Source organism: Ostrea edulis, chromosome 5 (assembly GCF_947568905.1).
Source record: "Ostrea edulis chromosome 5, xbOstEdul1.1, whole genome shotgun sequence".
Classification (NCBI taxonomy): Eukaryota; Metazoa; Mollusca; class Bivalvia; order Ostreida; family Ostreidae; genus Ostrea; species Ostrea edulis.
In genome coordinates this window covers 48,465,537-48,481,772 of record NC_079168.1, presented here as the reverse complement: position 1 = coordinate 48,481,772, position 16,236 = coordinate 48,465,537, and the positions used below count along the sequence as shown (strand labels likewise).

General features: G+C 34.8%; 2 protein-coding genes across 2 annotated transcripts in view; one reads left to right on the top strand and one right to left on the bottom strand.

The window, feature by feature from the left end:
- LOC125649352 (tectonin beta-propeller repeat-containing protein 2-like) overlaps window positions 1–3,004 on the bottom strand; it is a 35,296-nt gene extending 32,292 nt beyond the window's left edge. Inside the window, exon 1 of the mRNA XM_048876823.2 lies at window positions 2,822–3,004. The gene's annotated coding sequence lies outside the window, so the exon portion shown is untranslated. The remainder of the gene's footprint in view (window positions 1–2,821) is intronic.
- A 97-nt stretch (window positions 3,005–3,101) lies between these two features.
- LOC125649983 (dehydrogenase/reductase SDR family member 7-like) lies at window positions 3,102–15,235 on the top strand. Its single transcript, XM_048877898.2, has 10 exons — window positions 3,102–3,159; window positions 3,305–3,374; window positions 6,928–7,068; window positions 7,782–7,931; window positions 8,803–8,909; window positions 9,084–9,276; window positions 10,404–10,450; window positions 10,775–10,894; window positions 12,220–12,386; window positions 14,938–15,235. The coding sequence occupies exons 3-10, from the start codon at window positions 6,942–6,944 to the stop codon at window positions 14,993–14,995; spliced, it is 969 nt and encodes a 322-aa protein (XP_048733855.1). The 5' UTR covers window positions 3,102–3,159; window positions 3,305–3,374; window positions 6,928–6,941; the 3' UTR covers window positions 14,996–15,235.
- The last annotated feature ends 1,001 nt before the right edge of the window (window positions 15,236–16,236 follow it).

Sequence of the window (16,236 nt, the reverse complement as noted above, 5' to 3'; positions counted from 1 at the left end):
TATTGTTACAGAAATGGAAAGAAAATATGCTTTCTAAGTACATTAGAAGTAAATGAAAATGTTTTTTGTGATATTTCTTTTCAATGCTGTGATCTATGCCAATACTTATCATTTCCATTAGTGAAACTCTTCAAATTAAAGGCGCGTAAAGTCGTGCTACCGGGACAACATACGTAAGCATTGCTTAGGCATATGTAATATAAATTATGGTATCGAATACATATTATAACCGACTGCAAACCACGACACTGATTAAAATTCTAAAGGCAAATTTAGGAATTGATTATTCTTACAAGAAAACAGACGAACTTATCAAACTATGTGAAGGAGTGCAGGTACTAAATCTGCCAAATCTGACCGATATAAAGCATCAATCGCAAGAAGAACTGTGAAAAACCAATATGCACATCCGACACAATAGCTTTTCTTGTAATTAATGGGATTCATATGTTATTAAAATCATTCTGTCCTATTATGAAGACATTCTATTTAATCATACAATTTAGACAGGTTCATATGGCATGGACTTTGTAATCGTTAATGTAAACCAACCCAACCCCCAACCCCCCTCTCTCTCATTTTCAAATATTTTAGAATAGTTATATATTTGCCAAACTGCATTTTTTTTTTAGACGTTTGTAACACTAATTAACACAACAAATGCGTTTCTAAACTGCATCTAAGCTATTTTGAAAATTACAAAATATTGATTGTCTTAGGACAGAGAACATCGTTGTTTGGAATTTTTATAATAGGTGTAGTAGAGTTTAAAAAAATATGTAACATCCTTGATAAACTAGTGTTAGAATATTTTAAAAATGCAGTTTGACCAATGGCTATTTTATTTAAAAGTACACCATGTACTTTAACTTAAAAAAAGGGGGGTTGCTATGAACGTTTCGTTTATGTCCCAGTAATCTCGCACTTGCTCGCGAGACTTGTGCATTTTCTTAACAATGACCCACAAGAGTCAATAAAGCGCGATAACTCTAATGTGCTGGTAATGAGCAGTATTCGATGAGGTCTATGTCATCTTGTTTTGGCATAGACCCGTGGTCTATACCAAGTTTAAAACCATGCAATTTCGAACACTGCTTCGGCCTAAATATAAAATGAAAATTTTTAATTATTCATCCATCAAATCCTTTGGTTTTTAGGTATTTTGTTTTCATTTCATAATTATATTGATCACCCATTTGTTTTATTTGCTTATATCACCCATAATTATGTTTCAAGAACATTTATAATAGTACATTGACACTTCGGCCCAATAACACTTCGGCTCGAATGTAATTCATCATTCAATCAATTCCTTTGGTTTTTAGTTATTTTGTTTTCATTTCATCATTATATTTATTACCTGTTTGTGTTGTAACCGTGTAGAATCAGTACGATTGAAGTGAAACCTGGTTAAACGCGCTAATTGTTAAACAAAATACGTACAGTTTAAAATTGGTACGTGCCCTTATGTACCCCCAGATAAGTATGAAACGCTAACAATGAGCAGTCTGATAGAAGCCATTTGCCATCCATGTCATTTCAACGCATACGATTCCTTAGCTGCTATCAGAAAAAAGAAATAGGTCGGGCGAAACTATAAGTTTCATTATAAAATAGTATATATAAGTATGTATCGTTCCCATTTGTCACAAATGAATAAATGAAAATTCAATTTAAAACTCCGAACACGACTTAATCATCCACCAAAAAAGTTCTTTTATAGATAAATGCATTCAAGATATTTCGACTGAATATTTCTACAGAAATAACATTTTGAATATTATCTGGAAGATTATTTCGTCTGATACGTCAAATATTTTGTTAAATATTATATATACACATTATGTTGAAATATTTTAGATCCATATAATTTTGATGATTTTTAATAAGTTGCAGATATTTGTGTCGATATCGGGAGGGTGTGTGTGACGGGACGAATTATTTATTTTCAGCATGGCTTAGGTCTTATGACTGATTTATTCCTGCATGGGTATGTCAAGGCCAGATTAATCATTTATTTTAACCAGCATTTAGTCACCAACTTCATCAAGCATAAAAAATGGTAGGAAAAAAATTATGAATAAGATTCACACATTGTGTTGTGTAATAATTAGTAGTTGTGTTAAAACATATTATGTGCGACATATAAAGTCAAAAAGAAAAAAAATTGGCCGAAGTGTCTTGGAGAGAAAAAATAAAGGGCTGAAATGTCTTTGGGCTGAAGTGTCTCACAAATTTGGGCCGAAGTGTCCTACATTTTAGGCCGAAACATCTGGGCTGAAGTGTCATTGGATCGAAATGTCTTTGGGCCAAAGTGTCTGACATTCGGTTCTTAGTATGGTCCATACTTTCAAGTTTGTTATGGCTTCCACAATTCTCTTGACGTACTCTCTACATTAATGTAGACAGTGCACCATCCAAATTGTGGGAAGGGACAAGACTAGACAATACATGGCAGGACACTTAACATGAATGAAAATTACATGTCAAGTTATAAGTTAAAATGTTAATTATTATGCGAGGCCTAAAATAAATCATTTGTCTTAAATCAAAGTATATGGAGCACATAGTTAGAACGACACCCCCATTTCACCATACATTGTGTGGATATTTCAAAAGCTGGCTATTAAGCTATGGTAAGTATCAGTAAAGAAACTCAACATCCTGTCTCACGCAAGCAGCACTCAGCTCTGCCAGTGCCACTCATTTATATAGATCTATCAACAGTTAACAGAAGTCTCCTGCCTGACGTTATTAACCATTTCTATACTTCCAACTCCTGAGAGCGCTTAAAAGATATACAGTAGAAATTTGTATTTACCCAATCATAATTAGTTAGCATCTTCGTAGACAGCCACGAAATCTGTGTATGCTTGTTAGTGAAATGATTGCTGACGTCCCGTGATGAAGAGTGGTGTATTATACGTAACCAAAAGGCAATCATAAATAAAAGCAACAAAAAACCCATGAATTCTATTAATCTATTTGACACAGTAACAATCAATTTGAATTTAGATTTGATGAATTTGTTGTGTAATAATAACCATTGAATGTCTACATTATATGCAATATTAATATGCCACAATTTTTGGATAAAGTGTTTGTTGTTATTTTTACCACGCTCCTTCTTGCTACTTTCGGTTTTCACTACAAAAAATTGTAAATAGGGCCTAGTTTTATTTTTACTGTTGCTTATAACTTTAACCATAATAAGTGATTAAAGATAGGAGATTGGAAAAGAGTGCTTAAAACCTTCTTCTGATAGGCCTAATCAACCCGTAATCTTCTTCTTTTTTTTTTTTAGTTAACCGTGAGCTGCACTGTCACACGCCCTTGATCTGTTGTTAACTGTGTTGATGATCAGCGCTGAGAGGGTGTGTATTACTCTGTTAAATAACTGGCTAAGTTTCACTGTTTTAAAAGTAGAGAACACCTAGTGGGACCACTAACATCTGACTAACTGGTTTGGTGTGAGGTGTGCACAAAATACAGTAGATTTCCTTTTTTAAAAAATGAATCTAAAAAGTCCAATTTTTTTTAAAAGGCCAAATTTTAATGTAATATAAATTTGGTGAATCTTTCAAGACTAGGAAATATGCGAAAACAATCTTTGTAATTCATAAAATGACTGTTTAATGGTCTTGCAGACGTTTTGATCGCCTTGATTAAAAGACCATAATTATAGTCATGCACTCCCCATGTCTTAAATAAATTTATAACTTATCATTATTTAGTACAGCAGTGGCGTAGCTTCCATTGAGGCAACCGAGGCAGCTGCCTCGGTAAAAAAACCCACCTTTTACGTTGTTAAAATGTCGATAGCTTCTTGGGGGGCTGCGCCGGCCCCCCAGACCCCCTGCCTCGGTAATATTTGAACCCAAGCTACGCCTATGTACAGTGGTATACATAGTGCATGATAAGACATGTGTTTATTTACTTATTAAGACGAGGATCACTTATGATCATGAGTATCCTGACAGTGAACAGTCTGTAAGTATTTCTACTTCTACCGGTCAGTGGCCTCCGTCATCTGGTTGACTGTTCTGCCATGTTGGGGTGTGCACAAATTGAAAAGAGAGTGATTTAAAAAATACAAATTATTTAGAATTAAAAACAGTTATGGGCCTAATGGTTTTGTAACCGAGCCTTAAAGGCGTCAAGACTCGGTGCCAGCACAGTTGAGGTGGACAAGATATTCCACTCTTTGATGGTACGAGGGTAAAATGGCTCTTTCCTGACCATGGTTCTCTATGATGGAATCTGCTTGGCTTGGATGTTACTGTTTCTTATGGCAAGCCCTTTTACTATTTATTCGAAAAATAAGATATCTCTTTGAATTAAAGAGATATCTCTTATTGTAAAGAGATATCTCTTTAAAATGACAGATATCTCTTAATCTTAAGAGATATCTCTCTAAATAAGAGACATCTCTTTCACTTAGAGAGATATCTTTTTCATTTAGAGAGATATCTCTTTCACTTAGAGAGATATCTCTTTCACTTAGAGAGATATCTCTTTTACCTTTAGAGATATCTCTTACACTTAAAGAGATATCTCTTTCACTTTAAGAGATATCTCTTTCACTTAGAGAGATATCTCTTTCACTAAAAGAGATATCTCTTTTACTCTGAGAGATATCTCTTTTACTTTGAGAGATATCTCCTTCACTTAAAGAGATATGTCTCTAAGAATTCCTAGAGAGATATCTCTCAAAGTATAAGAGATATCTCTTTAATCGTTGAAAAGAGATATCTCTCAAAGAGAAAGAGATATCTCTTTCCAATATTTTTATTAGTTTGAATACTTAAGTACTCCTCCCTAAAACAGAAACCCGCCAAAGCAAATCTTACCATGATGGCTGGGGTGTTGCTAAAACGCGGAACGGAAAATGGAACGGAAAACGGAAAATATATGCAATAATGTCATGAGGAGGTCAACATTTTGCAAAATCAAAAAGCTTATTTTGAACAAGGAATGCAGAAATTACAGAGAGAACAGGAAGTTATCCTCAGAATCCACCATTTCATATTGATACCTCATACTAAAGCATTATTATGTATTTTTACACGGTGTGTTTTGCGGATGAATGTACCAACAGGCGCTTGCTTAATATTTTGCATATAGTAAGTTTTAATAAAAATATTAAGCAAGTGCCTATTAGCACCATCTTTTTTCCCGGCTTTGTCACCCCCCCCCCCCCCCCCCCCCCCCCCAGATGTTTCACAAATGAAGAAAAAATAAATAAGGTAACATACTGAAAAGACTTGAATTATAATTTATTACTTTATTCTGGCTGGTATGGTAAGAAAAGATTTTATGAGCCCTTTTAATGAATAAAAGGTACACCCCTCCCCCGAAAACAACATTGTAAAAGATAAAATAATTCTTTGAACAATTTTCCCTAAACATAGCCTTTTTAAATCGAACGTGCTTTTAATCGAACTACATGTGTTTAAGATAAGTGAATTTGAATTTAGTTCTACACCTGGTACAATATACATTTATGTATCAAATCAAATTTTAAAGCGAACGAGTCCAGCGAAGAAACAAGTTTTGCCTCATTTGGGACGAATCTATGCGAAAGTTCGTACATTTACCAAATGTGTTCTTTTCATTCTCTACCCATAGGTTAGGTGTCACTGCTCGCTAACATCCCTGTCATTGCCAAAATTTCGAAATTCTTGTAAAATGCCTTGTAAATTCTTATACTTAACTAAATTCGCTTAATCAATTTATGATGTAAAATTTTAAGATAAAGTTGTTTGATCGCTTGTAAACAATTCCCAAATTGTTGATTTTAATCAAAATGACCCCCCCCCCTTCCCGATTTTTACCGTTATCTTATCTACACTAATCATTCTCATTCTTAAATTTCGTTCCGTTCTGTTTTCCATTCTGCGTTTTAGCAACACCCTGATGGCTGCAATCCCGGGCGAAGATTTTGCTTTTACCGCATGTGAAATGTATACAGGTAGCAAAAAACAAAGACAATAAATTGATGAAATATGCGTGCTAGACTAGATTTCGCCTCTCGGCAACTTGATAATGTTACCCCAACCACCTCTTCAACCTTTCCCGCCATTTTTTGTTTTTTTTTGTTTCGATGTTTTCTGCCACACTCAACAATTTTTCAGTTATATGGTGGCACCCAGTTTTTTTATTGGTGGAAGAGAGAATCCAGATACAATGTACCTGGGAAGAGACCACCGACCTTCCGAAAGTAAACTGGGAAACTTTCTCACTTACCGGCGTGAGCGGGATTGGAACCCGCGCCAATCCCGCCATTTAAACACTAGAAGTATTTTGCTTGGTTAAAAAAATAGGGTTACATCATTTCAATGACAATGCAACAGGGAGAAGTCATTATGATCACTGAGGGAAAAATCTAAAGAGACATCTCTTTAGGTTAAAGAGATATCTCTCTTTGAAAATTTAAAGAGATATCTCTCTAACTTAAAGAGATATCTCTTTTTACATCGATGGAGAGATATCTCTTTACGCTAGAGATATATCTCTGTCACTTTGAGAGATATCTTTTTAGTTTTGAGAGATATCTCTCAAAGAGAAAGAGATATTTCCCAAGCGTAGAGATATCTCCCAAGCGTAAAGAGATATCTCTTTAAACAAAAGATATATCTCTTTTGTTTAAAGAGATATCTGTTTTGGTTAAAGAAATATCTCCCAAGCGTAAAAAGATATCTCTCTAACTTACAGAGATATGTTTTTAACCAAAAGAGATATCTCTCTTTAATATTTAAAGAGATATCTTATTTTACGAATAAATAGTAAAAGGGCTTGCCATAGTTTCTTATTGTCCTATTAAGTGGTAGCAGCTTGGTGACTACATCCACTTTCACTCCATTGTTATTCATTTAAACACAATGACATAGTAACACTTTCATCCAGTATAAATTAATATTTTTCCAGATCCGAAGAGAACAATGCTTGACCTTCTGTTCTACGTCTTCCTGGGAGTTGTGGTCCTATATGCTGTATTGTTTATCCTTATTGTGGCGGGAGATTGTGACCTCTACCTGCAGTTTGCTGCAAAATTTGGAAAGAAACCAAGTATGTGCAAAATTCTTCAAAGAAGTAGGTACAGTTTCTAAAGTCATTTGGCCCAAAATATCAATGATTTCACTTGGAGCTCAAACCCTGGCATTCAAATAAGGAATAGATTAGCAAATCCAAAATCCGCTCAGTTTGATCAGCAAAATGATTTGTGTCATATGACGAGAGCTAGAAGTTGGCATAAAATTGCAAAAATGCCATTTTCAAAGAAAATACCCACAAATTCAGGTGGTTTTCCTTTCAGAAAACATATAGCGCATGCGTCGAGCAAATTCATATTCAAGGATGTTTTTCATCTTAAGATAGTACACAATATATTTCATTTTCCTCGACAAATGCACACATCTTTTCCTGAGCAATAATCTGTACGACATTTGACATTTGAAAAAAAGGCGGGAAATGTCTTATTCATGATGTAATGCTATCCAATTAGGAATATCATTCTGATTTTGTTGACATAGTATACCTGGCAGATATTTTACTTTCTTAAAATGCTGAATAAGGTTAATTCCAAACACATTTTACAGAGAGAATATTTTTGGGCCTTTTTATGTATACAATCGTACCTTGTTCTTAAAGGAATTTTATAAAAGCTATGTGTTTATGATATGGTTTTACTTTTTTGGGTATAGATCTTATTAGTGTATACAATAAATTGTAATTGTTAACATTGAAAATCATCATGAAGCTGGATTCTATTTGTTTTTAAGGTACTCTGAAAGGAAAAGTTGTATGGATTACCGGAGCTTCTAGCGGTATTGGAGAATATTTGGCATATGAGCTTGCCAAAGCTGGATGTAAACTGTGTTTGTCAGCTCGTAGGGAACAGGAGCTCATTCGAGTCAAGAAGGAGTGTTTATGTAAGTATACATAACCTAGTCTGAAAAGATGTGTAAGGATATGTTTTACATGATTTGAATCTGCATGGCTGTTAGGATTTCAAGCAGCTACTGTTAAAATATCTCTTCTTGATTTATTGTGAAATTTCATTTGTCTGAATTCCTGAAATTCATGTTAGCTTGGTTTGGACAGAAATACCCGAAAATCCAGAAAATATGGGATATTGGAACTAGAAAATTTTGGAACTCTTCAAAAAAAGAAGTTGCGTAAATCATGCATCACTTGGGCAACTCTTGTTTACTAATTAGTGATGTCTAAAGAAGACTTATTTCTGATACAAAAATATCTGCCTGGCTTGAAGATTATTTTTCAGAATGTTGCAAGTGAATGTCTTAATTAGTACCAACAACATGAGTTATTGGATTAAATTTCTGATGTTTGGTAGCAAAGATAAAACAAAAAAGGTTTATTTCCTCTGGGTAGATCTACCATGTGCACATATGTGGATATTTACTTTTTAATGAGATTTTCTCGAGTCATTAGATTCTAAAACAACCGACCACTATGAAATGATATAAATAATCAGAATTTATGTTTCGACCTCAGCAACATGTGCCTTTATGATTGTGGGGTTTGTTAGATCTATAACTAAATTAAATTATATCTATAACTGCTTGTATACTGAAAACTTGCCCAATTAGTTAACACAGAAAATGTTATTTCATTGGTCTAAATATTAAAACTGCGACGGAATCGGAAACAAAGTAATGGTTCCGATATTCCATATAGACCATATAAACATAGCAAAGATATGATGACAGATGAAATAGAATTTTTAGTTTCTTTATAATAGTCAGAGCACCTCATTGTGAGTATTAAATTCATTTTTAGTATATGGAAAAGTCAATGAAAATGATATTTTGGTGTTACCTCTTGATGTGATAAAGATGGAGACTCATTCATCAGCCACTCAACATGTATTAGAATATTTCAACAAGGTAGGAGTTGCCTATTTAATCTTTTTTTCTTCTTAAACTTGAAATAGATTATCACTTGCATTGGAGTAAGCTGTTTTGTAAGAAAAGTTTTCTGATTTGTCACCATTATGATACGTCTTTTTAATGAATTTTAGTGTGTTCAGGATGATTCATTTTCTGATGTACCATTTTCAGATTGATATACTGGTAAACAATGCTGGTCGCTCCCAGAGAGCTCTCTTTGAGGAGACATCAGTAGATGTGGACAGGGAAGTTTTAGAACTGAATGTTTTAGGAGTTCTCTCCCTTACTAAGCAGGTGCTTCCTCACATGCTAGAGAGGAAAGAGGGGCATATTGTAGTTATGAGCAGTATCGCAGGAAAAGTCAGTAGGTCACCATATTAAGTTTTGTTTATAACAATATTGTTTTGGTGGGTTGTTTTGGTTTTTTTTTTTTGGGGGGGGGGGGGGGGGGGGGGGGGGGAGGGCGTCTCAGCCCCTGAGATTATATCATTTTTGGTCAGTCTCTCTGTATGATCAACCACAACTTTAACTTACATCATATCTTCATAAATAATATATACAATGTAGAAACATGCACTTGGTTGCCAATCTCAACAATTCAAATGATATGTATTTAATCTTATTGGGTTTTTTTTTTTTTAATGTAAATACAGTGCAATAAAGGTAGAGACATCATAAAAGGCTGCCCAGCATCCCTAAATTTCAAATTTTTTTTGGTTTTGCTAAAATTCCTTAAAAAAGGTTGAATTCAAGGGGAAATCCCTAAAAAGCCCTAATTTTTCATGTCAATTCCTATTTTTTAAAATATATATTTCTACTCTAGCAATGTTTAAAAGACATTCAAACTAAATTTGACCAGTGGATCCATGTGTCAAGCTCTTTAATTGTTGTGACTTTATGACAAAGATGCAACTATTATGGTTATAGCCAATAATAGCCGAGTATTTTTTGTGAGTTTCTTTATTGTCAAATTTGCGAAGATAAAACCATTTATATGTCTAAAACTGCCATAATTTAGTTAGGAAATTCCTAATTTAAGCCCTAAGTAAATTTTCTTGATTTTATCCTTAAAATTAGCCATTATTTTTTTGTGAGAAAGTGCTGGACAGCCTGATCATACTTCTTGAAATGGAAGGTCAAGGTTAAGTGGCATCTAAAGTTCAAAGTCATTGATCAAGGTCAAAGTGAAATATAGTCATGATAGGGTATAGAGTGTTTCACAAACATATCTTGTTGTTTCTTTAATTATCCATAGCTTATCTTGGTCATAACCTTTAAAATATAAAATTTTCAGACATACTTGGTGAAAAAAAAGTTAGTGTGTGACTGATAACAGTCAAAATCATTTTAAAGGTCAAATTTGCCACACTTGCAAATTGAATGTGACCTCTGGGGGTCATAGTGTTTCATAAACAAATCTTGTCTTAGTTTTATGTTTCTGAATTCATTGGTATGATTAGTTATTTTAGGATTTTTTTCCCTTTCTGATAGGTGCTCCCATATCTGCATCCTACACAGGGAGTAAACATGCAATACAGGTAATAAATCAGCATCTAGTATCACGATTTCAACAAATTCCAGATTTATATCAGCATATTATTTGAAATTCTTGCTCCTGGCATAAAAAATCTAAGAAACAACAAATTATGTACAGAGAATTTTTATATCAATGTAAAATTTTGAAGATGATATGGATGAAACACTTTTTCAATGTACTTTCTTTTATCAAGATGAAACTCCAACTAGGATTCTAATATGTTTGAAAAATTTGGACCACAGAAATTTTGAATTTAAAGAAAATTAAATTTCATCACCATGCACAGTATGTGCCAATTATCTCCATTAATTCTGATATTTTGTAGGGCTGGTTTTCTTGTCTGGCTGTGGAGACCTTTGACAGAAATATAGCAGTGACCCTCCTCTGTCCCGGTCCAGTGTTCTCCAACATTCTGGATACAGCTTTTACTGGGAAACCTGGAGAGGTAACACTCTCGGATGATCAAGTTCAAATATAAATGCATGTAATTGGTCAATAAATGTATTAAACATAAAAAAATAGTATGCTTAAACATAGTATATATCAAAAGTTAAATGTAGTTTTATTACACATAACATGTATATTTATTCCTATACAATGAAACTTAACAAGGACATGTCTGATACCCAAAGTTTAGTCCATACATATGATAATAGTTCGAAAGTTTAATTATTACAAAATGCATGTATGGAGTTCACAAAATTTCATGATAAAGAGCATGAAGAATAGACATTTTAGTATTACACTGTATGACCAATACCATCGAGATCACAGACTGTCATTTTTCTCTTGTTTTTAGCTCACCTGAGCTAAAAGTTCAAGTGAGCTTTTTTGATCACCCATTGTCTGTCTGTCTATCTGTCTGTGTGTCAACTTTTCACGTTTTCGACTTTCCAGAACCACTAGGCCAATTTCAACCAAACTTTGTACAAAGCATTTTTATATGAAGGGGATTCAAGGGGGGAGAAAATCACGAAAATGCTAAAATAGGGTGGGGTCATTATAAAATCTTCTCGAGTACTGGGCCAGACAAGTTGAAATTTTCCGTAAAATCATGACCCGTGGAGATAGGGTGGGGTCACAATAGGGAATCTTGTTTTATATGCTGATATGTATAGGAAATATCTTTAAAAATATCTCTTAAACTATTAAAGCTAGGTCTGTCATATGTTGTATATGTATACCTTATGGCAAGACCTTTCTTGTGATACAATGGTGTATGATCTTGTGACCTTGACCTGGAAATTTAACATACCTTCAACAATGGCAGGGCCAAGGTGGCTGAGATGATCAATGTGGCCCATGGGCCTCTTGTTTTAAATACAGTTTGTAAGTTAATTGAATTTTAAAACATTTTTAATGCCTTACATGAATATTTATTGATAGTAAATACATATTTTTGTGGTTGGTTTGTTGTATATTGTTTAATGTTCCACTTGAGAATCTTTCACTCGTATGAACACATTACCATTGCCGGTGAAGAGCCACAAAATTAGGCCTATGCTCCGCGCTTATGGCCTTTGAGCAGAGAGAGATCTTTATCATGCCACACCTGCTGTGACATGGGGCCACATTTTTTGCAGTCTCATCTGAAGGACTGCCCTATTCAATCGCCTTTTACGACAACCAAGGGGAACTGAGGACCTATTCTAACATGGATCCCTATGGGACTCTGTTTTTGTTCATATATCAAATATAATGAGCATATTTTATGTCATAGACCAGTGCATTTTTAGATCATAAACATATCCATTATTTATCTATTGTCAGGAATTCAAAGGGAAAATGAATTCTTCTGAAAAAAGAATGTCTACCACTCGTTGTGCAGAGTTATGTGCCCTTGCCATTGCTAACCGTCTGGATGAAGCATGGATTGCTCTTAATCCCGTGCTTCTGTTCACATATACTTACCAGTACTTCCCAAATCTAGCTAGAGTGTGAGTATCTTCTCTCTCTCTCTCTCTCTCTCTCTCTCTCTCTTAATCTAAGTTACGAAATTTACTCAACATTTGTTCCCCATAAATGTTTCATCTTTGTAAACCAGGGGTGTTCAATCCACTCTGATCCTCACAAACCCTTGGCAGATTACACCGCTAACAATGTGACCAGATTTTCATGGGTTCCAAGGTTCGACCTTAGATTTAATGAAAAGGTAGCTTTCATTCACAAGAACATGGATGTCAACACGTGTTTATCCGCTGTGTGTGTGATTAATTAGAATGGACTTGTGTCCGTTGTGTGTGGGTGAATTTCCACCAAAATACCCTGGGTAATATTTTCACCTTCATTTAAAGAATTTAAACAAAATGACAATCTGTTCCAGAATGGCTGTTTTTAAATAAAATGAAAGTCTGTCCCAGTATGTCTGCACATGAGTTAAACAGAGTTAAACAGATTAGAGAAAATTGACTGATCTCTAAAACAAAACTTTGGACACTTTTTAAAAAGCAGAAACATTATCCAATGCAAGACTTGCATTATAATCATAATTTAGATCATTCAAATTGAACATCAGCATTTGCAACATTAACTAGAATTTGTTTACATGTACTAGCTATTAACAGTATTGTGAAAATGATAGGTTAGATTAATAATTATAAAATTAAATTCAGAACATTTGCCAAGCATCTGAACCACTGTGGGCCACAGTTTTAGTGGCATAATCTGCCAAGAGTTCGTAGGGAGCGAAGTGGACCAAAAACCCTTCACGTACGTAGTTGTATGTGTTTATGATCTTTCACTCTCACATTAATGAGAACCTTAAGGATCATTTAACTACTTTTTTATCCTTAAAATGCTGTGCATGTATTTAAATTACAGATTGTTGCTCTATATATAATTTGATCAAAATTGTAACTGATTGTAGAATTTAAGGTTTTTGAAATACCATGTCCCAACTCTGGCCACATTCAATTTTGGCAAATTTGACTGTCATAAATGTCAAGGCCTTGACATTCTTAGTCCCATCAATTTGACTTTGACCTCTCAGATCATCAAGTATGTAGTCTGTGTCTTACATAAAAGTTGAAGATAATGAACAGTGATCAATCTCATAATGCCTATAAGCAATACAAATTAGAGAGTTGGGCAAACACGGACCCCTTGATATACCAGAGGTGGGATCAGGTGCCTAGAAGGAGTAAGCATCCTCTGTTGACTGGTCACACCTGCCGTGAGCCCTATATCTTGATCAGGTAAACAGAGTTATCCGTTGTCAAAATCAGTGTGCTAAGAACGGCCTAACAATCGGTATGAAACAAACTCGTCAGACAGCATTTGACCCAATGATAGGTTGGTTTGGGAAACTAGATTGTTATAATGACCAAAGAATATGTGAAATACTGACTTTAAACAAAACTATTGAAACCCCTGGACCATCAACTTATTTGTCAGTAGCCTGCCTCAACTAAAAAACTGACCATACGCAGAGCAAGCTCTTGCGTATCGAATCAGTTGAGAGATATAAACACCATATGCAGGTGACAATGGAATATTGCTACATAGATATGGGAAGTTGACGATGGAAAAGCTGAAATCATGTCTGTCATAAAGTTGAGTTGTTAGCTTGCCGTTAATATCTACTTTCAATGAAATATCTCAGTATGAAGCAGAAGTGGACGACTCTGTGGTGTCTTTTATTTTGAGTTCACAGGGATATATCGAATCAACATATGAATGAAAATTATTATTGTTAATAGATAATGCATCGTCGATCTATCTAAATGTTGAGATTTTTTCTTCTCACCTAGATGTTTAAATAAATTCTGCTTCATAAGAATATAAAAACAGGTCAGCTAACAAAAGAACACAATTCGTGCCCACGAGACTGTTGGGGGGCCTGATCACCAAAAACTACGAAGATATTGTCAATGAGGAACTACAGCATAATTTTTATTTCAGCTTCAGAGTGTATACATAATAATTCAAAGATTAAAATTGCATTTTGAGATTGATACACATGCAAACATGCAAATGCACAAACTAGTTAACCCTCTTCCACGCAGCATTCTACATTCAAAGCAGCTGATAAAATCTGTCAACATCAAACTAAATACTTGAAATATTTTTTTCAAAATAGACCTAGTATACCCTACCTTCTATTTTTTTCGTCAGCAAAAAACATTTAGGTTTTGTCAGTATCGGAATCTGCATGACGTCACGGTGACTTAATTTGAAGCTGTACAGGTAAACGATCGGCTATATATTTCTAGCCGTAGTAGAATAAAGTTATTGTTTTCACGGATGTTGCAGGATAGTCTCGTCGGTCTCAAAATGTTGTTTGAAATATAAAAGCCTCGACAAACGTCTCATCTTTCATCTTTCAAAACAACATTTCTCGACCTCGGAGGCTATCCGCCTGCAATATACACGAAAATACGATCTTTATTTCTTAGTTAGATGTATATGTTGTGATAGAATATAAACTTACTTAAAATTGGTGACATAAAACAATTGTTTGATTTCAAATAGATAAATTTTATTTTGCAGTTTAGGCAAACGAATGGGACTGAAAATGTTAAGTAAGATACGTGAAGGAAACTTATGAATTTGAAGTTGGATTCACTGACAGATGAAACAAACCAGAGACATAAGAACCTTCTTCAGCAGCGTGTTTACCACTTATAAAAATGTTTGGCAGACCCACCTATAAATTCTTAATATGTATTTCTCGGTGAACAAACTTTTCCAGGGATATATATTTACAGACAATCACTTCAATATGCATATACAATTGTTAATGATAGTCTGTTTACAAAGTTTGTGCAATAAATTTATTAAATTGATACTGGTATTGATGTATTGTATTCCCGTGGGGATCCGGATTAGAATAGGTCCTCAGTACCCCCTTGCTTGTCGTAAGAGGCGACTAAAAGGGGCGGACCGCAAACACGGAGGTCCCGTATCGCAGCAGGTGTGGCACGATAAAGATCCCTCCCTGCTCAATGGCCATAAGCGCCGAGCATGGGCCTAAATTTTGTAGCCCTTCACCGGCAGTGGTGACGTCTCTGTATGAGTGAAATATTCTCGAGAGGGACGTAAAACAATATTCAATCAATTGATGTATTTGTATATCAGAAATAATAACCATGGTAAACACGTCACTGGAATATGAAGGGATCAAATCCTGTAAACCCCAAAGGGCTTCTAGGGAGATTTTATTGTGTACCATGTACACCACTTCATATCCCAGTAAAGTTCTTAGTATGCATTTGAGACGAACAGATCATTTTAGAATATGATGATAACCACCCGCCTCATATATATATTTGATGTAGTGACTCGGAAACAATGAGTTCCTTGATTGATATTGTAAAACGGTGCAACGAATAACCGAAATCCACCCAAGAACGAAAATCCACCACCCAGTACCAAATTCACTCGAGGTGACGTCTCTAGGGGTGAAATATCATAAATAACATTTTCATAACTTCATATGATTGTTCTTTTGTAGACGGTTTACCTGTCAAAATTGATTATCGCAATTCACCTTTGAATTAGAACGCTTTACCCGGTATAGTATTGCGTTGAGTGACGACACAATTGAATGAAACGATTGAACAGTTTGAATGACATGTTTGATGTAATACAACAAGAGTTTTCATTGGCCGATTACAGCCCGCCCACTTTCTCGAGCGGATTCAGGTGATCAGATAAGATGGACGAACAAGAAAATTCCTAGCTGGAGAACTGTAGCTATCTGAAAAAATATTTTTGACAGAGAGCTACAGATCCACCTTTTATAAAAACCTTCGATTTACGGGGCACAAAAAGCTGCGCACCGTTGAG